We start from the raw sequence: 25,107 nt of genomic DNA, 5'->3' as shown, positions 1-25,107 counted from the left end.
GTTTCGTAATTTATTTAGATTTTTTTAATTATTAAAATTCACCAACACCTCAAAACTAATGACCCGTCATTTTCGAAGAGATTATTTCATTGTTTTAACTTTTATTTAGTTGAGATTGACTTTGATGCCATGTCGAACTCAGTCATTGGTCTATAGAACTGTCAATCATGCCCCACAAGTCCCCGCCCACAGTTCAAGATCTGACTGTGGCCACTGGCCAGAGTCGGTTGAAGCGGATGGGGTCAGAGGCGGGCTGCACGTTGACAGCTGGAGCAGAAAGAAACACATCGCAGTCAAGCTGACAGAAGCGATTGTATTGAGTGCAAGACATGTTCACGAAAGGGAAAGGGACCGCGGTGCCATCGGACGGGCAAGCGCGAGAAAAGTAAGCCAGGTCTCTCTCTGATTTTCATGCACAGCTGATTTGATGTTGATAATATTTTGACTCCTATCACGACTCCTCTTGTTTAAGATATTCCAGTGATGTTATAGTGGAAAGCTGATATTATATATGTTTCATGTTTTCCAATTTTGCAACCTGTCATTCTCAATAGATTAAGTTCGCACTCTTTGAATTATGTTGTTTGTATCACTTCAAATGAGAAGTGAGTTATGTCAGTTTGCAAACGCCCTTTACAGTTTTATTGTCGCTCTGTTTACTGTCGCTGTTTTTCCTTGATGAAATTACAGTTTTGAACCATTAGAATGTATTATTGTATGTGCTGTAAATGCAAACACATGTAGCTTGATGCAAAGTGCAATATTGAATCTCTGGGAAAACAATTGTATTAGTGGAACAGGAAGAATAGATGGCATTATTATTATTATTTTATTTTTATTCTACAGGTTGGCATTGTACGTCTATGAATACTTGTTACATGTGGGAGCACAGAAATCCGCACAGACGTTTTTATCAGAGGTGTGTATAAAGTTAACAGAACATATTTTTCCTTTAAGGGATGTTTCACCCAAAATGAATAATCTCTCATCATTTACTCACCCTCGTGCCGTCCCAGATGTGTATGACTTTCTTTCTTCAGCAGAACACAAATGAAGATATTTAGAAGAAAATTTCAGCTCTGTAGGTTCATATAATGCAATTAAATGGGTGCCAAAATTTTGACGCTCCAAAAATCACATAAAGACAGCCTAAAAATAAACCAGATTACTCCAGTCGTTAAATCCATGTCTTCAAAAGCGATACGATGATGTGAGTGAGAAAGAGATTAATATTTAAGTATTTGCTGGAAATATTTGCTAGTAGGGGGTGATATGCATGAAGAATGTGAAAGTGAAAGTTAAAATGGAGATTGACTGAGCAAGGAGGAAAATATTTATTGTAAAATAGGACTTAAATATTTATCTGTTTCTCACCCACACATATCATATCTCTTCTGAAGACATGGATTTAGCCACTGGAGTCGTATGGATTGTGTTTACACCGAAAATGTTGGCACCCATTCACTTGTATTGTATGGACCAAAAGGGGAATTCTTCTAAAAATCTTCATTTGAGTTCAGCAGATGAAAGAAAGTCATGTACATCTGGGATGGCATTAGGGTGAGTAAATGATGAGAGAATATTTATTTTTGTGTGAACAATTCCTTAAAGTGGACATGCATGTTCACATCCAACGTTGTATTTTCATATGTCTGCCAATGTTTCTTCATCCACTGTCTCTGTTTTTATTATATTCAGATAAGATGGGAGAAGAACATAACCCTTGGGGAACCACCAGGTTTTCTGCACTCTTGGTGGTGGTGAGTATTACCTCTTTATTTAGGAGTTGATTAGTGTCATTTATGAGAGTTTTTAGAATTAGAATCTTTTAGCTGTAGGATACTATAAATAAAAACTCATAGTTTAAATATTCTTTTTTAAATACTGTGTTATCTGCTCTGTTTCCTTGTGTACTACTGTTATGATGACACTGTGATGCTGCAGTATCCTCTCATTACGAACAATGTCCTTATTGTGCAGTGTGTTTTGGGACCTGTACTGTGCGGCACCTGAAAGAAGGGAAACATGTGATCACTCCAGTGAAGCAAAGGCCTTTCATGACTATGTAAGTGATTGATGCTTAATTCACCATTCACCAAAATGACAGTCATACAGTAGAGATCTGCAATGTCAGCATGAACAAACCTTTTTGGTGTGACACTCTATGAGATGGTCGCTTATTGTTTTGATTCTGGGTGAGCTTTTTATTTGGATTCTATATTGGTTAAATTATATTGAATATCCTTTTGCCGATCAGCACACTTGATTTGAAGTGGATGGCATAATTTCTGCATGACTGTGTACAGTAAACATGGATTTGTGAACATGATAGCTTTCTGAGAACAGAGAATAGATATATTCTTGGAATTTTTATACATAGAATACATGAAGCCCAAAGAATTTGGCTTGAGTGTCCAAATAATGATTATTTCACTATATAACACTGAACACAAAGTGATAGTGAGATTGGCTACATTTACATATACATTTACATTACAAATGTTGAATTCTTTGCACTTTGTGTATAACATTTATTACCCAGCCTGTTCCACGCTCTGTTAAATTGCTTTCTCTTAATGCTTTAAGCGGCATAAGGAAATCAGTGATCTCGTTTACATGACGTTTCAGAACATTGTTTTCTGCAAAAACCCTGGAATAAACTGTTTTCTTAAGTGCATGTAAATGTGGTCAGTGTAAAAGTACATATTAAGCAAATGAAGAAATAAACTTACAGGATAACTAGTTAAGCTGTGCCTACTTGGAAAATCTGCATGTTAGTTTAGAATTTTCATGCCCCCAAATCAGCCCCGATGTGCCTTTGACATCACTACTGATCTTTTAATCACTTTTGATCCATCACTTTTGATTTCTCACATGTGAGCTTCTGCATTTGCAAAGAAAATGTTTTACGCTGTTTTGAACTCTGAGTAGTGTAATGTTATATAGGAGTATATCAAGCAAATTACAAACTCAACTCAGATAATGACTGACACGTCAAGTCAACCTTTATTTATAAAGCACATTTAAAAACAACAGAAGTTGATCCAAAGTGCTTTACAAATCAATCAAATAAATATACAATGACAGAATTATATACATACAAAAAATAATAATAAATAAATTGATGCAATTAAAAACTACATAAAGTATTTACCTAATTTAACTTATTAAAAAGTGCTATTCAAATGCTAAAGAATATACATACATTATAAGTAATATGTTAAAAATGCCTATTGAAGAAGATGACATCACATGGTAAAGGAGACTATTCCAGAGTTTAGGACCTACCACAGAGAAGGCACGATCACCCTTAGATCTGCAGTATAGCAACTATAAGGAACCTTAAAAGAAGTTGAGTGCTCTGGTGGGGGAGTAAGGGACGAGAAAATCACTGATGTATTTGGGCACGAGACCAGATAGTGCCTTGTAAACATAAAGCAGAATTTTAAAATTGACCCTGATTGCTCATGTTTTGTGCTTGCGAAGTGTGTTGCGCAAACATATGCATGTGTTTAACTCTAGTTCCAACTGCAGCCACTGGAGCGCTGTTCAAAAATGAGAAAAATGACCGATATGAACAAATGAAAATTGTCTTAAGACAAAATCTGACCTCCTGTCAGCAATTTCCCATCAGTAACATTAATAGAATATTTGAATATATCAGTGCTCTTTGATTAGATAATTGTTAATATCCTCTTCTGTTATGGATCATTGCAGTTACTTGACCACAATAGGAAAGGGTTAGAAGGTCACAAATGGAAAAACTTCTGTTATTTAAAACAAAAAAACAGTCTTATACAAATCTCTCCAAATCCCAGAGTTTTAAAATTCTGTACATGTTCTTAGGCAGGATTAAGTTTAGTAAGCTGTGAGGATTTATTTTGTAGTTCAGTGCTATGAGCATCTGTCCCCTCCACACCAGACACTCAGATTGCTTGAACTTTAGTGCAAAGGCAATAGAATAACAATTCAAAGTAGGAACTTCCCATGAATACTTGTAACCCGCACAATAAGAGACTTTTATTTATTAGCAGGCAAAAGTACAACAGGGTAAATCCAGAAGAAGAGTGGTCAGGGGGAGCGCAAGGTCGAGGCCGGGGAATCAGGATATGGTAAAGGGCAAATCTACGAAAGAGTGGTCGAGGAAAGCGTAGGGTCGAAGCCGGGGAAGTCAGAATAGTAGAACGGGTAAACAAGCGAGTTGAATAGACAGGGGAGCTAGGGGAACACTAGAGCTGGCAAAGCGAAGGGGTAAACTAAACAATAACCAACAAGAGTGAAACGAAAGGGTTGTGATATATATAGGGGGAAAAACGAGCGGTGCAGGTGAAACGAATGACCAGGTGATTGGGATGAGTACAGGTGAAACTAATACTCTGGTGATTGGGAGCGTGCATGAGAGCCAGAGGGGGGTGATTGGGAGTGAGCGTGTGAGCTCGGGGAGCGAGCCTGTGAGCTCGATGAAGCAGGGAGAACTAGAGGAGCGGGGTTCGTTACAATACTATGAAGACTGTACATTGTCCACCCCTGTACATATCTAGATATTTGCTGTAATGTTTGCTAAAGGGATGGGCATTTTCATAAAATTTTATAGTCGAGTACTCATTTTATAATTCGCAGGCATTTTAGTAACAGCGGCGCCCTGTTTGATTGACAGGCGGCATAGGTGTGTGTGCTGAACATGCACTAATGTGCACCTGAATGGTCAAATACATTTTAAAATTCCACCAAAATGCCATCGTAGTGAGGTATTCATGTAAACACAGAGAGTGATGTCTAAAGTGAACATAAACAGCAGAGAAAAAAGCGGATTTGTATTAAAATGTCAGATTTGTAAGTATAAATGTAAGCTAATAGACCTGCTGCCGTCTAGTGTGTCATTATAATAATCAAACAAACAGCACAAGAAAATGAGAAAACACTCACTGATCTTGACTGAATAACTTCAGTAGCTTTAAAAAGTATTAATGTATTATAATCATACAGTGAAGACCAGTAGTAGTTTTATGTTGCATTTCATTCTGTATGTTTACTTGAATACTTGAGAGCCAATCTACTGTTAAACACTTTTAAAGCTGTTAATAAAAGCACAGAGTTTTCTTAATTTGTATTTATTGTTCTATTATTTTGAATATATTTCTATTCATTGCTGTTTTTTATTGTTATTTTATTACTGACTGTTTACTAGTCTTGAATAATTACTTAAGAACTTGAAACCATTCTTACATGATTAACATATTAGTTAGTGTTATTATTTGTTGTGGTTTTGAATCTGGTTTGAGCCGTGGTGGAGCTAGGCTCACAATTGCTGTTTTAGTAATTTTTTTGGTCATTTTTTGACACAATTTATTTCTATAGAGGTGAAATTATCTCTGAACAAATGTACAAACTTAACATGTGCGCACACCAAGGTCGCCGCACCTCTCCGTCCCGGGTGTCATTGTATCCACACTCATATATATCCACATATATTTTAGTTAAAATAAATAAATAATAAAGTCAATGTTTGAAATCAATGTTTCTTGCTTTATTGTGTAGGCTTAACCCTAACCCTGCTTATCAAAAATTACCTCATAGTACCACCTAGTGTCCAACCTGTGGTAATACAGGTGTTCGTCAGTTTCGTCAGAGTTTTTTCTGCGACCAACCGACCAATCAAATCTTGGTCGACCAAGACTCTTCTCATCGACTAACATTTAGTCAACTATCAGTGGGCAGCCCTAGTCTTTGTATATCTCTGTGCCATTAAAACAAAGCAGTGAGATCTAATAAGACCACCTGGCCCTTTAAAACCTGAAATGGTGGTTGATGTGATTGGATGGGGGAGGGAGCTTGCAGGATCTGATAATGGTGGTCTTCTCTTGGTTTTTAGCTATAACACTGACACAGCAGAAAGTGTGTCGCACCCACCCAACCTCCCTGTGAGGCAAAAAACTGCTATGGCCAGGAACCAGAACACATACCTCTCATAATTGAAGCACATTAACTTTAAATTCAATAACTTTACTTAAATAGCTAAAGAATATTAGTAGATGGTTCCGGTCATATGTTGGTTGATGTATTCTAGGAATGCTGTGGACAATTGTTGAATCACATCCAAACAGAGGCAATGGAGTCATTTTGCTCTGTAAAACCAGACAGGTGTTTACATGAGAGAGTATCAAAACAGTTGGATCAACAGCTGAATGCAAAGAAGCAAGTGTTTGCTGAGAATCATTGATTTTACTGTTAAATCTTCTCACAGCTCAATTTTCCTCACACCTTTGTGTCTTTGGCTGTCAGTCTTCAGTTATTGGCAATTGAAAGCATGAAGACAATTCAGTCTCCTGTATATTCTGTAATTATATTAAAATAGACTGATTGCTTTGATCAGACAGGTTCAAGGAATCACATGTAAGGTTACACTTAGGATCTCAATCATTTGTCTCCTGGGGCCCTATTTGGCAGCATGCACAAACACACACACACAATTGCACACTCTCCCTCCTCCCTTCGCTCCTTCTTTCATGTTTGTTTTTTACTGTGACATCAGGGATATATAATGGCTGTAAAAAATTATTATATCTTATATTGTTTATCAGGTTCGTAGATCAGCCTGTCAGGGCAAGTCTGGTTAGACACAAGGTGCGTGTTGGTGTCTAGACACCCCAAGCGTGGGAAACCTGTTCTTTAGCCATTCTTCATTAACCGTCATATTTAAAGACCTCAGATTAGTGCATTCATTTTATAGGGCTTGTTTCCACAAAATAAACGAATCAACTTAATTATGAAGTTCTTTGAATCCTTGGAAACATTTACAACCCTTTCTGTGTTGTTGTACATAGCATTTTTTCATTTCTGTACAGTTACTCATGGTTTAACTCATGGTACCACTTCATGTACTTACCTTACAGTTCATTACAATGTACATATGTGTAGTTACACTATACTTACATTTAAAGCAACTGCATGAAATTATATATGGAAAAATTCTCTTCTTAGTACAGTTAGTACTTCAAATCTTAATTTGAAGTGTAAATATATACTATTGTAATGGTATGTATTATAATTCTAAAATAGGATGCATATATTAGGAACACTATGATCCTAATAAAGTGCCCAACATGGTCTTCTACTGTTGTAGCCTCTCCGCCTCAAGGTTCAACATGTTGTGCATTCTGAGATGCTATTCTGATCAGAATAATTGTAGAGGTAATCTGAATTACTGTAGCCTTTCTGTCATCTTGAACCAATCTGGCCATTCTCTGTTGACCTCTCTCATCAACAAGGTGTTTTTATCCACAGAACTACCACTCACTGGATGTTTTTTTGTTTTTGGCACCATTCTGAGGAAACTCTAAAGACTGTTGTGTGTGAAAATCCCAGGAGATCAGCCGTTACAGAAATACTCAAACCTGCCCATCTGGCACCAACAATCATGCTATGGTCTAAATCACTGAGATCATATTTTTTTCCCATTTTAACGGTTGATGTGTTAACTGAAGCTCCTGGAGGTGTATTACAGAAAACATTCTATCTTTAAGTCTTAACTTAAGATCTGATAAGTTAAGTTAGGATTTTTCACAAAATCATATTACAGAAGCAAATCTTAACTTGATTTAGGATTCGTATTTTATCTTACAAAATCGTATTTTATCTCTAGTTAGGAAATCATAATCCATGCCATCCAGTTCGATAATCAACTCTCTTGTCTGTTACCGAGCAACCAACTGCTGCTGTGAATTAAACATTAGAAAGGTGACAATGGAGAATTAAAATTGACACGCTTTTAATGTGTATGCTGCAGAAATAAAAGTTTGATGACTGCTGTAACATCTTGGCCACCTCTGTGATTTGGGATGGTGAGAAGTGGACTCCACAGGGGACCGGGGTGACTTGATTTTGAGTTTTTAAATTTACCTCCAGTCCTAACTCCACTCTCCAGAATCACCATCGCCAAAGCCACGGGTACCTCCTCTTTCCAATGTTTTAAGAGATTGAAGTGGTATACCTTGCGTGCTCTGCCTCTATCTGTTAGTTCGACCTCATTGTCAACGTCCTCAACTCACCGTGTGACCACAAAGGGCCCTTGCCACTTTCCGAGTAATTTGGAGCTCGATGTGGGTAGCAATACAAGTACTTTATCTCTCCTATTATACAGTCGGGAGTAATGTTCTTGAGCCTGTAGCAAATACTCCTGTGATAATCACGCTAGTGTGTGGAGTTTTGCTCTCATGTCAAGATCATACTGAATTTAGTTTTAAGTCTGTGAAGGTCCCTACCAATTTTCCTTTAGAACTTCCAACATGGCATGCGGCCAACATCCATACAATAATTCAAATGGGGAGAATCCCATGGAGGCTTGTGGGACCTCTCGATCTGCAAATTATAGGGGCTCGAACCACTTATCCCAATTCCGAGCATCATCGTGAACAAACTTTTGTATCATGTTCTTAAGGGTTTGATTAAATCATTTGACCTGCTGTCTGTCTGAGGATGGTACACACTGGTCCGAATCTATTATATCCCAAGTAATTTGTGTGCCTATTGTCCTGTTCCTTGTAGTAATTCATTGTACTGTCCCGTACTTTTTGCACATGTTTGCATGTGCACTTTATATAGAAATGTTATTTAGTTGTGTAGTCTCATGTAGTTCTGTGTTTGTCCTATGTTGATTTATGTAGCACCATGGTCCTGGAGGAACGTTGTCTTGTTTCGCTGTGTACTGTACTAACTGTATATAGTTGAACGACAATAAAAACCACTTGAATTGACTAATTCGTTAAGTTTGTGTAAAGTGTGATCTTTTTCATGATCCCCACTCGGGAGATAATTTTGAAGGGTGCCTCTGCAACACGCTGAGTTGAGATGTTGTGAAGAGGCACTGCTTCTGGATATCGCGTTTCGTAATTCACCAGGACTAACACAAAGCAATGCCCGCATGCTGACCGATCTATTGGCCCGATGAGGTCCATCCCAGTTCTTTTCAAGGGGACCCCAATCAGCGGTAGAGGGCGCAATAGTGCTTTTGGGTTGGCTGGTGGAGTCACCAGTTGATATTCGCGGTACGTCGCACACCACCTTCGAACATCCCCGCGAATGCCCGGCCAGTAGACATAGGCCATGAGACGGTTTAGTTTTTTCTCTTGTCCTAAGTGGCCTGCCATTGGATTATGATGAGCTGGCTGGAATAACATTTCCTGGCAGCTCTATACTAACAACTGGGTTGTATCTTCCTTTGTCTGAGGGTCCTGTGTCACTCGATACAACCAATCTTTTATAATTGCAAAATATGGGTATGAGAGGGCAACCGCAGGCTGAAGTGGTTGCCCTGTCGATAACTCTCACTTGGTCGAAAGTGTACTTAAATGTTTCGTCTTGCATCTGCTCCAGAGGTAAATCCCATAGGGTTATCCCTCTAAGGGGGGGAAGAGTCGAGCTCTCCACTTGTGTCATCCTGATGCGGACGGCCCCGGAAATGCCTCCCCAGCCAATGGGTCACAAATCCCACACCATATTGCTTTGTTGCAGGACCCATCCACACACATTCCCTTCAATAAAGTTTGGAACGCCAGCCAATTGGTCACCAAAATTAATGGATTGTTGAGTCGGGGACTAACCTCAGCCTCAATAGTATGCTTTGGTCCCTGGAATTGAATTGACAGTCACTAAAGGGTATTCATGCACATCCCCATGTCCACACCTCAGCCTCCGTTCTGTATCCAAAGACTCGTCTTGAACCAAGCATTGGTGGATAGAGGTTTGATTACATCTTGAATCTACCAATGCTTGGTATGTACCCCTTGAATACTTACTGGTATACTTTACATCCCTGCTCGATCAGAGGCAGCCTGTGGCACATCAGGGACCCAAACCAACATCCCTAACTCCATCGCCTGGCATTGGTCCTGAAAGTTTACGGGTTCCCCACAGTGCCTGCAGACTGACCCAGGCTGTCCCACTACACACCTGGCAGCGGAGTCACCAACCTGCGGGGAAGCAGAGAGAGAGAGAGGGAGCCAGTGGGTTAGGGAAACACTGAGAATGTAGTGCTCCTTTTGGAGGGACGCAGCACCATTTCTGTGGTGCAGGTACGGGGAAAGGGGAAGATGAGGGTGCAGGACGAAAGGAGACAGGAGAGATAGGGAGAGAAGGGGGCTCGTCGGCCCCCAGATATGCCGCCAAATGGTCCTCAGCTAGCTGAATTGCGCCTGTCAGCGATGCCGGATGGTGGCACTGGACCCACTCAGCCATTCCTTTCAGTAATCTGCTGACGAACTGCTCCAGTTCCACAAGATTGATGACAGCTTTGGCATTGCAATCCTCTGCCAGAAAGCCACATTTGACAGGCATTATGGAAATGTTGGGCGAGGGTGAACGGGTGAATAAAATTGCTATACTGCAGCGTGCGGAAGTGTTGCTGATGTTGTTCAGGGTTGTGGCTGACCTGCTGCAAGATGGCCCGGAAGTTGCTGGGCCATGAGCTGTGCTTCCCTGGACAACAAGGGCAGCAGTTAGGCTGCCCACTGGGTTTTGGGCCAGCCCCACGATTCAGCCGCCCACTCAAAGAGCTCAATGAAGGCCCCTGGTTCATCTTGCAGCCCTATCTTTGCAAGCATGATGTGGGGCATGGCCATGGCTGTGGCTGTGGCCGGAGTCGCTGCTAGAGTTCTCCCCTGGGCCATCAGGCTCCGTAATACCTGTCGGTCTTCCCCCTGGCCTTGCAGCAGGACTTGGAAACGCTGTTCCAGCTCCGCACGTAGGACCAGATGGACTTGATGTTACATTTGGTGGATGCCGGCAAGAGTCTTGATGACTTTGGCTAATGGCGAGGACTCCATGATGGCACTTCTTCCTCGGTTCCCAGGTTTCAGCACCACTGTATCATGCTCTTCATGTATCAAGGAAATGAGGACGCGGGAGCCAGGTAATCAGTCCACATTCTCTTGTATTTATTTTGATAAACACTTTTCAGTGCACACAGCAATTCACACACACTAACAGACAAATGCATGTGTCACTCCTCTCCTCTGTGGCTCTCAGCTCCCTTTTATCTCTCACTGCAACACAGAACATTGCCCACAGGTGTAACTCCTTACTGCTTTCATCTTCCGGTCTCGCTCTCCATTCACAATTATATATAATCTGTAATTATATATTAGTGTTTTGTCATCAACGCACAGCACATTATCTGTATATTCCAAAAGTGTTACCACTATCAAACATTTGGGTTTGTATCGCTATTATGTAATGTGACTGTAACTCTTTCACTACTCTTTTCTTATCTGTAGTTAAGATAAGATAATTCACTTAGGAAATGTTGTTCTATCAGGAAGACACGCACCTTGAATTTAAGATGACATTTATTGATGAATATAAAACAGAAATGTAATGTCTCTCTTTGGCGTAAGCCCCGTCTGGCGGTTCGAAGAAGTTGTACTCGGAACCGGAGTCATATCCTGCCGGAGATAGGAGGCAGGGGTGAGGAGCCTTTCCCCGTGCAAGACGGGACTCAACTGGTGGTGGTGGGGTGGTGGAGGTTGCTGTGTTAGCACACTGAAACAGCAATGTGAAAGATTGTGTGCAGACTTATGAAGCAATGGCTTACATGTGATTGGCTAGGAGTTGCCTAGCTAATGGTGCGATGATGTACAGCTGCTAGTCTTCCCACTAGAACTATGCTGTGCTTACATTTCTGTATAGATTTTGTCCTAAATGAGATCCAATCCGAAATTACCATGGTAACCGAGCAGATAAGATAGGATTCTGAAGTTGGAATCTTTCTGTAATACGCCCCCTGACCCATAGCTGCGTGATTTTATGCAATGCACTGCTGCCACATGATTAGCTGATTAGATAATCACATAAATAATATAGGTGGGAAAAAAGATCGATATGTTAAAGTAGTGTGATATTTTTCCTTGTGATTTTGTATCATTATTTGCATGCCAAATAACAATATTAGTATTACAATTTTTCCACATTAATATTATTGTGATGGGGAAAAAATTATCTTTGCCAAATCGATCTAGGAATTGGTGCAGTTATCATGCTTTACATATAATCACCTTCCCTTCCTAAAATATATAAAGATTTTACAGTAGCAACATTAACTGAGGTATTTTGGGAAAAATTATAGTATCACATTAAATAGGCTAACATTTTAGGTAAAATCAATTATACTATTGTATAGTGAAACTGTGTTGCAATAAATAATGTTTTTAAAGTGTTTAGGCTACTATTGTATTCGTAAATACTATTATTTATTTTTAGAAAGACTAGCTACGTTGACCGAACCACAGAAATAGGGAGCCATTTTTGTCTCATCTGCTTATGGCTTTGCATTGTAATAGGAAATAATCTGGCCTTGTTTTGTAAATTGGTACTTTTATATAAATTTAACAATGCATTTGATGATTTGGAAATGAATGAGAAACATTGAGTGAATAGTAGTTTTGATAGTGTGTGTGTGTGTGTGTGTATGTATATATATATATATATATATATATATATATATATATATATATACACTGCCATTATGTCAGCAAATACGATTCTTGTAATAGTTGTGCAGAATATGATGTATATAGACAATTAGTTCTTTGTATCAAGTGCTCTACCCTTTAATGCAAGTACATAGGTTAAAGACACCTAATATAAAGTGTGACTGTGTGTAGGGAGTAGCAGGGGAGTGGAGAATACAGGAAGGAAATGAAAGACAGAGAGAGAGAGAGAGAGGGTTTTTGGAGGGCAGAGTGAGAACAAGAGTGGAGGCTGGGGGAGGGGAGTTGGGTCAGGCCTTGGCTGAATCCTCGACTTTTTCCCGTATGCTGCAGATAAACAAAACAAAATGAGGGCCAGGAAAATATGAGGGGCCTCCATTTGTGTTTTCATACATGAGTTCAGGGTCAGCAGCACGTATCTGTGTGTGTGTGTGTGTGTGTGTGTGTGTGTGTGTGTGTGTGTGTGTGTGTGTGTGTGTGTGTGTGTGTGTGTGTGTGTGTGTTTGTGTTTGTGTATAATGGTGGTTAGTTTGCTCGCTGATAAGGAAGCCCCTGCTCTTGGCTCAGCACATAGGTTGCGTGGAAACGCTGCAACAGGAGTGGTTAGAAAGGCGGCCCTCTACCTCTGAGCTATTCCAGGAATTTACTTCTCTCTCTCTCTCTCATTTTTCTTGACTGTTGCCTTGCTTTCTAGGTTGAGTTGGGGGGTATGACTTTGAAGGGGTTGGAATTTGTGTTCGTGAGTCCAGGCTTAAGACTAGCAGCCACTGATATGCCTGAATTCCTCATTGTGGTGATGGGGGCATGGTCAAGCGGCATCTGTGGAGAGCGAGGCTGGGAGAGGAAGAGAGGTAAGGATTGACACCTGTGGGATACCTCCCCACCTCTAACAGATGTTTTGTGGGGGTTTGAAGGGCAGTTCAAACCAACAGAGAAGAGAGAGAGAGATGCACACAGACGAGTTTTATGAGTATTACTGAAAAGCAAACAGTATGTTAAACTGAAAAGTGTATTAATTAAAAGCCTTACATTGGATGTTTACCTGGCACCCGCTTCCTCCTTAACAATGAAAGCTAGAGACTTATCGCAGTGGGGCCGAAACCCAGGAATTTGGAGGATACGCCATAATGGAGTCCTCGTCCATCGCCGAGCTGATCAAGACTCTTGCCAGCATCCACCAAATGCAACATCAGGCTCTGCTTGAGCTGTGCCAGGAACAGTGATTCCGGGTCATCCTTCAAATTCAAGCAGAGGACGGGCAGGTGCTACGGAGCTTGATACCTAGGGGATTCTACCGCCGGACCTTGGCAGATGCAGTTCACACTCACCAAGTTGGCACCAGAGGACAACCCGGAGGTTTTCTTGACGAAGTACAGCACAGTGGAGAAGGAGTGTTTGGCCATCAGGTGGGTGGTCCTCACCCTCCGGTACTATCTGTTGGAGTGTGCTTTCACCCTCTGTTTGGAGCACACCCCACTCCAGTGGCTCCATTGCATGAAGGATACCAATGTGCAGATCACACATTGGTATCTAGCTCTCCAGCCTTTTAAGTTCGAGGTGGTCCACAAGGTGGCCGTTGGCTCAGATGGCTGTTGTGGATTCCAATCCAGAAATGGGGGGGACAGGCCGAATGGCTCCCTGGTCTGAGTCGGGCGATGGGGGTATGTGGTGGTGATGGGGGTGTGGCCGAGTGACATCTGTGGAGAGAGAGGCTGGGAGATAAAGAGCATTAAGGATTGACATCCGTGGGAAATAATAGCTGTTTTGTGTTGTAGTGAGAGCTGAAGGGGGTTAAAAGGGCAGTCAATCCGCCGGTGGAGAGAGAGAGATGCACACAGCAATCTTGTGTGTGTGTTGTTGAAAGGCAAACAGTGTGTTAAACTGAAAAGTGTATCAAATAAATGACTCGTGTTGGATGTTTACCCAGCTCCCACTTCAACAATGAAAACTAGGGACTTATTATTGAGCTCTGCTTGCAAACATTTTGGCCTCTGTTATTGGCAAAAAATACATCCTAGCTCTCTTGATGTTATTTGGTATGTGCTAGTCTTTTTCTGTGATTTCCTATTGCATCTGCTCATCAAGTCTGTTACATGCACTTTATACCGCAGATATATGCCATATTTTGCGCTTCTTAATGCACCACACATTCTCAATTGGAGACAGGTCAGAACGGCAGGCAGGCTAATTTAGCTTCCGCACTCTCTGCTTACACAGCCATACACTTGTAATCCTGGCAGTATATGCCAATATCCAGCCCTATTATGTGAGACTTAAATAAGTGAATATTGAGTATATACTGGATGGTTCTTGATATAACAGTGTGTTATTTAAAGTAATTGTTCACCCAAAAAGGAAAATTCTCTGATGATTTACTCACCCATATGCCATCTCAGATGTGTTTAACTTTCTTTCATCTGCTGAACTCAAATTAAGATTTTAAGAAGAATACCTCAGCTCTGTAAGTCCATACAATGCAAGTGAATGGGTACCAACATTTTTATGCTCCAAAAAGCACAAAAATTCCATCATAAAAATAATCCATAAGACTCCAGTGGTTAAATCAATGTTTTTAGAAATAATATTATATGAGTGGGTGCCCAAAAGGGCTGAAGTACTTGCGAGTAAATGATGAGAGAATTTTCATTTTTGGGTGAACTATCCCTTTAAAATACACATATAATGAGTTGTGTTTTAATTAGTGTTTGTTTTTATATAAAAAATTAATTAATAAAATATACTAATTAAAAATCTGTTTAAAGACCTTTTGCAAGAATCTGTTCTGTATGAAATTATCGCATCATATGGTAACAGACCGCTGTGGGCAGTAAATACAATAAGATTTGCATTTCTTATTTCCAAATAGGCTATTTCTTCCTCAAAAGAACTAAAAGAATCATTAATGTAACCGTTACAGAATCAGAATCGTTAAGAGGAATCAGATCCTAAATTCCTTCTGATTCCCATGCTAAACTTGACCCGTCTCAATTCCCATCCATAATCAATCAACCAACCACCTGCCTGTTTGCCTGAACAATGGAAGAAGTGTTTGGGAAACCTGTGTGGAAACTATCATAAATTATTTAATTTTTTTCCAATTCCATTTGCTGCTTTTAGTGACACAGAAATAGCACACAGCAGCTTTAAGCTATGAGTATGCCTGTGGAATCTGCACCAGTTCAACAGATTTTTGCCAAATTAATTTATAATGTAATTTATAAACTATACATCCTCCAACCCTTGCTTGTTAATTTATTAAGTACCTCGGCTAATCTTACTTAGACTAGTTTGAACTACCAACAAGACTGTAGTAGTCTCAGCTCTATGTAACACATTTTATGATATCTAAATTTGCTCTGCAGATTTATCAAAAATAAAAAAAATTGTATCCTATGTGGGTCTAGCTATTAATACAAACCACAGAGAACTGAGCACACGCTTTTAATCAGCATGGCATGTAAAGCATTTCTGCTCATTCACCCCTCTCCATCATCTCACCTGAATGTAGTTGTTTGGAAAGGATATGGTTGTCATGACAACAGCCCAGGTGGCAGGTGACCTGGGTGGTCTGCCTCGGGCGAACACATCGTGCCTGTGTCTGCCTGCGCCTGACTGCCGATATTCCCCTCCCCCCACAGTGTCTCTATAGATATCTTTATTAATTTCAAAGTAAAAATAGTTTTTCAGCTCCCACTGTTTACCTGCTACGGTGATAGCCCTAAACACACTTTTACAGTAAGTAGTAGTCATACAGTTCTTGTTTGGCAGTCTCAAAGGACACAAAGACATAATTCACCATTCTGTAATGTCAGTTCTGCTTGTTCAGCCTAAGGTGGTGTGCCATTAACAGAAATTTGACAGTACCATCAATGATTGGCTAATATTTTTAGATGGGGTGTTATTTAAAGAATGAGCTCCTGTAATAACTTTCCAACATTTTATATATCTCAGTCAAGCTTAGTTGCTTTACATGTTAGTCCTTACATAAACTTCAAAAAATCCTATTCTTATTGAGTATCTTTGTTTTCCAGTAAAGATATCTAAAAAGTAAAGAAACATTTCGGCTACGCAATACTCGTTCCCTCATCTAGAGAGAACCGAGGTTACGTTAGGTAACCGATTCGTTCTCTTCACGAGAGGTTCTCTCGTATTGCGTAAGCTAGCTACGTCTGACGGAACCCATTGTCAACGGCGTGCGCACCAAGCATCCACTGCATGAGCCCCGGGGTGGGGGACCGGGGAGCCCTTGTGAGTGGGGAAATAATATTTGGCCGGCAAGAGTGCGGGCCAGTGTGTGTGTAATACATAAGCACATAGTGGGAAGGGAACAACAGAGCGGCGGTGCGGTCTGTGTGGAATGAGTCCCATCATTGCAGCTCACCAGGGGAGCTGTAGCGTATTAAACCGCTAGTAGTTTTGCCTGCAGGGCGGGCACTTCCAGATTGTAAAATCTGACAAAGGTGGAGGGAAGCCCAGCCCGCTGCCACAAATATGTCGTGAATGGAAATCCCGCTGGACCATGCCCACGATGAGGCCATGCCTCTAGTGGAGTGAGCCCTAATGCCCAACGGGCATGGCAGGTCTTTGACGCATATGCGGCAGCAATAGCGTCCACTATCCATCTAGACAGTGTCTGTTTCAGGCGGCGAGACCTTTGGTGCGCCCTCCGAACGAAACGAAAAGCTGCTCAGAGCATCTGAAAGAGGCGGAGCGTGCAGTATACAGTCTCAGTGCTCTGACTGGGCAAAGGAGATTGGCGTCGCGTTAAGCTATCGGATGCTGGCAGCGCCGATAGGGAAATGACCTGTGCTCTGAAAGGAGTACCGATCACCTTGGGAACATAGCCGTGTCTAGGCTTTAAAATGACCTTGGAGTCACTTGGTCCTAACTCAAGACACGCAGCGCTGACAGACAGCGCGTGAAGGTCTCCCACACGTTTGACTGATGACAGGGAAGTCAGAAAAACGGTTTTGAGTGAAAGGTATTTCAAATCCACGGATTGAAGCGGTTCGAAAGGGGGCTTTCATAGTTTCGAGAACTATAGAAAGATCCCAGATAGGAACCGATGGAGCGCGGGGGTTCATCCTTCTAGCTCCCTTGAGGAAGCGGATGACCAGCTCGTTTTTTCCCAGTGACTGGCCGTGCAGGGGTTCAGCGAACGCCGCGACGGCCGCCACATACACTTTGAGCATGGATGGGGATCTGCCCTTATCCAGCAGCTCTTGTAAAAACACGAGCAGCGACGACACCCCACATGTCCGTGGGTCCAGGTCTCTGTCGGTGCACCATTTTGAAAACACAGACCATTTTGATGAATAGAGTCTTCTCGTGGAAGGGGCTCTAGCATGTATGATGGTGTTTATTACCCCTTCTGGCAGAGTGACGGGTAGTCGTTGATCGCATTACCTGTGGCAATAGCGAGACGGGAGGGAAGGCGTAAAGCGGGTGGTTGGGCCAGTCCTGGGCCAGCGCGTCCTCACTTTTCGAGAAAAATATTGGGCAGTGAGAGTTCTCTTCTGACGCAAAGAGGTCTAACTCTGCTCTGCCGAATATGCGCCATAACTTCTGGACTGTTTGAGCGTGCTGGGACCATTCCCCTGGAGGAATATTGTCTCTGGACAGTCTGTCTGGGCCGTCGTTCAGGAGGCCTGGCACGTGTGTCGCCCTCAGCGAGCGCAGGTGACACTGGGACCAACTCAGTATGCGTTTTGTCAGATGGAAGAGGTTCCTGGATCTGGCACCGCCCTGACGGTTTAGGTAGGATACCACAGATCTGTTGTCCGAACGGACCAGGACGTGGTGACCCTGAATGACCGGGAGAAAGCGCATAAGCGCGTACTCGACCGCTATCATTTCCAGACAATTTATGTGAAGGAGCTTTTCCTGAACTGACCATAGGCCAAAAACCGGAGAGCCCTCGCGAGACCGCGCCCCAACCCGTGTTGGACGCGTCTGTCGAGATGACTTTGGCGAGATACAGCTCCCATCGTCACTCCCCGCTGATACCATTCGGCCACTGTCCAGGGCTGCAGAGCTGAAATACAGGTCTGAGTCACCTTGATGGGCTGGCGGCCTGTGGCCTAAGCCCGGCGAGACGCGCGGGTGTTTAGCCAATGCTGAAGCGGGTGCATGCGCAGTAAACCCAGCTGAAGTACTGCTGCAGCTGAGGCCATGTAACCTAGCACTCTCTGAAATTTTTTCAGAGCCGTGAGGCTGTTCATCTGAAAGGACGCGGCTAGTCGCTGAACACGGCGTGCGCGCTGTGTAGATAAGCGAGCCGTCATTGCCACGGAGTCTAGTTCTATTCCAAGGAAGGAAATTGCCTGACTGGGCTGTAGTGAGCTCTTGGTCCAATTGACTGCAAGACCCAAACTGTTCAGATGGCTGAGGAGAACTGTTCTGTGAGACAGAAGCTCCGTATTTGACTGTGCCATAATCAGCCAGTCGTCCAAATAGTTCAGAATTCGCAAACCCTGACTCCGCAGGGGTGCGAGTGCCGCATCCATGCACTTCGTGAAAGTACGGCGTGCTAAAGACAGGCCGAACGGAAGGACGGTGTATTGATAAACCTGGCCGTCGAAGGCGAATCTCAAGAATGGCCTGTGACGGGGATTTATCTGAATCTGAAAGTAGGCATCTTTCAGATCGAGAGAGATAAACCAGTCCCCCTGGCGCGTATGCGCGAGGAGTTTCCTGATTGTAAGCATTTGGAACGGTCTTTTTGCAAGCACCTTGTTCAAACCCTTGAGATCTAATATTGGTCTGAGGCCGCCGTCTTTCTTGGGAACAAGAAAATAACGGCTGTAAAACCCCGACTCAGCTCAGCAAGGCGGCACTTTCTCTATGGCCCTTTTGCCCAGAAGGTTTGCTATTTCTGAATGAAGCATGCAGGCTGCTTCCGTGTTCACAATAGTTTCGAGCCACGCTCTGAAGCGGGGAGGGCGGTGATCGAACTTTAGCAAATAGCCCTGTTTTATTGTGCTTAACACCCATTTGGATATCCCTGGGATAGCTTCCCACGCTTTGAAGCGTAACGCTAGAGGGTGAATGGCCAAATCACCCTGATTGCTGCACACAGCGCACTGAACAGAATGTGTGAGCGCGCTTACTGTGCTTATGCATGACTGCTCGCAGACAGCAGGGACAGGCTGTTCTGTGAGTGACTTCCGATTGAGGTGAATGGGGAAAGAGTCACATCTGTTAAGTGATGCGCGAGCATAGTCACGGCCACGGGACTTACATACAGAGAAGTGTTTGCTGGCCGTGTGACAGAGCGGGCAGAGAATGGGTGCGCGCACGTATTCGTGAGCGCGTTTATTGACTCTAACACTCGAGCGGGCTGTGTCCGCTTTATGTGAGTGGGCTTTGATCGGGACACGGGAAGTGTAATGCTTGTGTGTAGAGGTGAACACTGGATTGTGGGCACATTTTCTACACATAAGGCATGTTTGCTCTTTACAAGATTTCTTTGGGTCGCCGTGAAAACGGCGTTTGAGTGCAGGAAAGCGGGCAGTATCACCGGCTTGTTGGCTGCTGAATCCACCACTGTAGTAGCCTGAGAGAGGGGGACTGACGGGGCGAAGCTTTGACGGTGGTCCGGCCGCGGCGGACTGAGCCGTCGTTTTTTCAACAAGGCTAGGAGGACTTCGGTTGCTCAGGTTTCAGCGCAACCTTAGACCGAGGCCCGCGAGGCGGCAGTCTGCAGCGGCTGTCTGAGCCGATCGAGGGCGGCCACCCTGTCGACGCTGAGAAGTCTGACTTTGTTGAGCTGGGCGCTGTGAAGAGGCTCGTGCAGGAGGCTGGTCACGTGGGCGGCCTGCAGAGGAGCTAGCGCGACGCGGCAGGAAGAGGTTCATGGCTTGGGTGGCTTTCTGGACTTCTGAAAAGCGGTCAACAATGCCACTCACCGCGGAGCCGAAGAGACCGGTCGGAGACAGCGGTGCGTTGAGGAACGTGGAGCGCTCTGCTTCTCCCATGTCGGCTAGCGTTAGCCACAGGTGTCTCTCGGTCACAGTCAGCGAGGCCATGCACTTACCTAGAGCTTGGGCTGCAGCTTTGGTGGCGCGAAGGGCGAAGGGCGAGCCCGCAGGGTCGACATCGGAAGCTCCTCGCAGAGGTCGCATCCACCTTCAGCGAGGGCGAGCTCTGCATGTCCCAGTCCCAGGCAGAGAGCGCAGATGATGTGGCGGTCTACGCCGCTGAGAGGGGCGCGGCATGAAGCGCAAGTGGTGCGAGGCATCTTAAAAAAGACGCTCGTTACTCTTTTGTGAAGTTCGTTAAGAACTAGCTTGCTCTAAAAAAGGATACGTCGCCGGATGGCGTAGCTCGCAGGATGGCTGAAGGTGGCGGAGACGGCCGGCTTCTTCGAGCGCTGTCCAAGCTTGCTAGATGCCCCTCGAACGGCGACGAGCTTCCAGTTCAGAGATGCGAAGAGCTTCGCCGAAGAGATGAAAATCAGGGTTCCAGCCTACGAACTACGCTTATATGCACTCTAGCCACGCCCATTTTGGCGGGCTTTGATGCAGTAAGCGCTCGGACACCTCTCATTGGACGCGAGTTTGCCCAAGTTCGTCTATAGGCTGCAGCAGTTGCCGCAGAGCAACCAATGAGCTCGCTAGCTAGCCCGCTCAAGGTCTGCAGTTGCTGCACTGCGTTGACAAATGATACAAAATTAAGGATAATTTTTTGGCTTCAATATCTCAGAAAAGATGAATCTTTCCCCGTAGCGTAACCGAGCTTACGCAATACGAGAGAACCTCTTATAAGAGAACTCAATATTTGTGTTATTTGCTTAATTTGTCCGAAGCAACATCGATGCATTGCATGATTTGAACGTTTTGCTAATATATTCAGCAGGCTTACGGGTCATGAATGTGAGACTAAACCTTGCATTTCTTGAATTCAAACAGATGGAAACTACATATGGGGCCTATAAAATGAAAATGTGAATACAGAAACTAATAATAAAAGTGATATTGTTCATATATTTCAAAAATAAGTGAAAAGACCAATAATATTTAGCATATTTTGTCCTACTGATATGCTCATTCTACATTACAGCATTGATTTTGTGTTGGATGCAGATGTAAATGTACTTTTATCAACAAAAGTAAGGTTATCTAAAACAGACCACTACACCTAGTGGTCTAAACCACATAACTGGTAAACTGGTAATCAGAAGGTCGCTGGTTCGATCCCCACAGCCACCACCATTGTGTCCTTGAGCAAGGCGCTTAACTCCAGGTTGTTCCGGGGGGATTGTCCCTGTAATAAGGGCTCTGTAAGTCGCTATGGATAAAAGCGTCTGCCAAATGCATGAATGTAATATAATGTAAATGAAATCTATATTAAGTAAACCATTAAAAAAATAAAAATAAAAAAACATTTTTTTAGGATTTACACATTTCTATTTCATCTTTAAAAAATAGTGTATTTTGCATTTCCCCTTCTGAATATTTTTATTTGTTCATTAATTATTTATTTTTATAGTTTTAACAGTGGTATTTGTAACAAGATCATAGTAAGCAAGCACATGGAAGCATGGATCTTCACTGCCATGTTTAGATGTAACATGATTTCTATAAAACAGTAGACCTACTCTAAACACATGTACAAACAATAAATACAAAATATAGTTGTAAAAAAAAAAGTTGTAAAAAAAAAAAGAATTATATTCCCTCACTCCCCTAATGTAGCATATGACAAATTTAATAGAGCTGAAGTAGTGATTGACTAAAGTATAGTTAGTGTTACTACAGTGAATTCAAGGGTGGTGATGTAGATTTCTGTGCCAAATTCAAATGGTTTCCGAATCTTGCAGCTTGCTTCTCACTGATTCTCGCAAAGCTGCGAGTTTAAGAGCTTGAGACAGGTCTGTGAGTAAAAATGCACCTTCTTTGCCTCATGCTGCTCTGTCCATTGAGCTGTGTCCATCTACAGAGCCATACAGGTACATTAGCAGAGGTTTTGCCTCCGCCTGTGTATTTGACGCTGCTAAACCAGATACTTCATTTGCGTCGCTTGACTTCAAAATCACATGATCCGTGGTATAAATGCGTACCAACCCGTATAATTGAGAACCAATTGACATACTCCAAGTCTAGATAAATGTCTTAATGCAAAGAGGAACTTGACGATTGATTTGATTATTATGAGTGATAAAAGCCCCCCCATTTGTAACCTAACACCCCCTCTCTACTATTTTGCTCTCAGCGTCCCCTGGAATCCTTTGAATGCCCCCTTTGTGGTTGTTACGTTGTTTTACTGTGCAGTTGCTATAGTGTTCTGGGTGGTTATTAGGTGGTTGCTTACTGGCTTTTGGGTGCAAAAAGCCCATCCCCAATCCTGTATGATATTCTAAATCCTTAAATATGGCTCAGGTCCTGCCTTCAATGTAGGTCTATGAGATATTTAACCCATTTTTTTATATGCCAGGCAAAAATCCACTATATACAACACTAGATGCTCAGTTACAGGTACTGCACAAAATAACTAAAACGTCATGTTTGTGAATAATTAAGTGAAACTGTGTGCCGGTTTTTATCGCTTTCTTTCTCGTTGCTTAATTTTTTGTGCTTTATTATTATTCGGTAATAAACAAATGTAATGTTTGATATATGTTCTCATGAAATCAGAGACTCTCTCCTCGAATACTGAACACAAGTGGACAAAAGAGACGACTTGGTGTAACGGTGATGTGTCTCGCGTGTACATTTGTGATCGGATCACCCAAAACGCATCTTGATACCAGTGTAGCCCTACACATGGCCTCAGTCAGGGACGAATGGTTGTGTAGTTGATGGCTGTGTTGTATGCACTATCACAACAGAAAACAAGACTGTGAGTCGCAGAGCACCAACTGTAAGACATGCATTGTGTACTTTTGGCTTTAGGAAAGTAAAATCACACCTCAACCAAGCACATTGTTTTAGGTATTATTTACGTTACGTTTTAAAATGTTAACACTTGAGGTTAGGGTATACTTTTTTGCTTTCCATTCTGTCTCGCGCACGGTAGAGCGCTCTAGCCATTTAAAATATTCTCTTTTTACTGAGAGCCTGTATAGATGCATTTGGCGCAAGCATACTATGACTGCTTTCTGGTTTTAGTACAGTCAACAGCAGACATGTGTGCAAACAAGATGCAATGAAGCTAAATGTCCGCTTGTCTAGAAAGACTGGATTGCACATGGACAGTCCTTGCTAACTGTGCTTGTGAAGAAATTTGTGTCATATGCAGATGCGCACTGTGCAAAAGAAATAGAGACACACTATTCTTTGGCCCTCCAGTATTCCAGTGACTTTTTGCTTACATGAACCTAGCTTGTTGTTTCGTACTCAACCATTCATTTGTAGATTTTGCTCCTAGAGACCCTTGTTTTGCATCTTGTGGCTTAATTGCTAGTAATGACGCTTTTATCAGGGAGGTCAATTAGACAAGGGCAATAGAGAGTGCCCATAAACCGCTGTCCCTGGCTAATTTCCCAGTCCTCTGAGTACATTTGAGAGCTCATAAGAGTCTCTCTGCCTATCAAACGATTGCTCAAAATAGTCTTTAGGTCAAACACTGTGCATGAACCACAGAACCCTCTCTCTGAATAATTTATTGGGAAGGGAAAATGTTTACAAGCTTATCAAATAAAACATTGCAAGGGAAGACTCTAGAATGGATTTGACAGATGAGTTGGACAAGACCTGGATTGAGTTTCCTAATGGCCTCTTTGCTGCTTGAATTCCTTTTTTAGAACACATTGTTTGTCAGCTACTATTATTGTAAAGCAAGTTGCATCATTTTTGCCAAACTAAACTCATGGGAGTAGCAGTATGCAGTCAAGGCATCAGTACAGAGCCCTTGGGTGCAGCAAGTGTGCATGTTTGCCACTTATGTCCTGGTACTGCTACTTGCAGATTCCCTTGAGGATGTAGTGTGAAAGGAGGCAATTCCTAGAACAAAATTGTTTTCTGTTGAGTCCAGTTAACACTTAAAACTGTCACACAATGTTTTTAATTGCCAGATTATGCAATGTATATGAAGAATATTCAAATACATGAAAATGAAAAATAGTGAAAGTGTGAGGGGGAAAAAATCAAACATAAATACAACCATTAGATAATGTTTTGAATAAGTTATTATTGAGATGTCATATAAAAACCTCCCTGGAGTGTCCTGGGTAGGTTTGCTTGTGGTTAAAATTTTAAAAAATGAAACAAAAAATTATCATTAGAGAATGTTCAGTAAAAGTTATTTTCAAGTTGTCCCACAAAACCCTCCCTGCACCTTTATGGAAAGGTTTGTTTATTGGTAATAAAAATACAACCTAAAGAGGAAGTTCCTAGAATGTTAGAAATTGGTTTCCCAAAAAATAAACAAACAGGAACTATATGCTAGTGTTCGGGGAACGTTCAGCGTTTGCCAGGTATGGGAAAGATTTCTGGGTACACGAACATTCAGAAGCAGCATGTAGATTTCCCATGTGATCATGTTAACATTAAACATAGAATGCTGCAGTATGCTGCTTGCAATGTTGTTACATAGCCTCATTATTTTGCATGTTAAATTTAGCGTTAGAGGGGCATTTTATCAGAAATAAAAACTGGTATTTTGCCATTGTTGGTTAAAAAACTTT

At 42.3% G+C, this 25,107-nt stretch overlaps 1 protein-coding gene across 4 annotated transcripts in view; it reads left to right on the top strand.

Annotated features, from left to right (window-relative positions):
• Positions 1–232: 232 nt before the first annotated feature.
• The window catches only part of LOC127644743 (single-stranded DNA-binding protein 3-like), a 46,983-nt gene continuing 22,108 nt past the window's right edge, over positions 233–25,107 (top strand). For all 4 annotated transcript variants that reach the window (XM_052128089.1, XM_052128088.1, XM_052128087.1 and 1 more), the window contains exons 1-4: positions 233–385; positions 847–919; positions 1,699–1,760; positions 1,981–2,065. In XM_052128089.1, the coding sequence (XP_051984049.1) occupies positions 330–385; positions 847–919; positions 1,699–1,760; positions 1,981–2,065 (276 nt within the window). In that variant the 5' untranslated portion in view covers positions 233–329. The remainder of the gene's footprint in view (positions 386–846; positions 920–1,698; positions 1,761–1,980; positions 2,066–25,107) is intronic.

The sequence above is a fragment of the Xyrauchen texanus genome, chromosome 6 (assembly GCF_025860055.1).
Source record: "Xyrauchen texanus isolate HMW12.3.18 chromosome 6, RBS_HiC_50CHRs, whole genome shotgun sequence".
NCBI lineage: Eukaryota > Metazoa > Chordata > Actinopteri > Cypriniformes > Catostomidae > Xyrauchen > Xyrauchen texanus.
The sequence above is the reverse complement of the archived record's forward strand: the minus strand, read 5'-3'. Positions and strand labels throughout refer to the sequence as shown.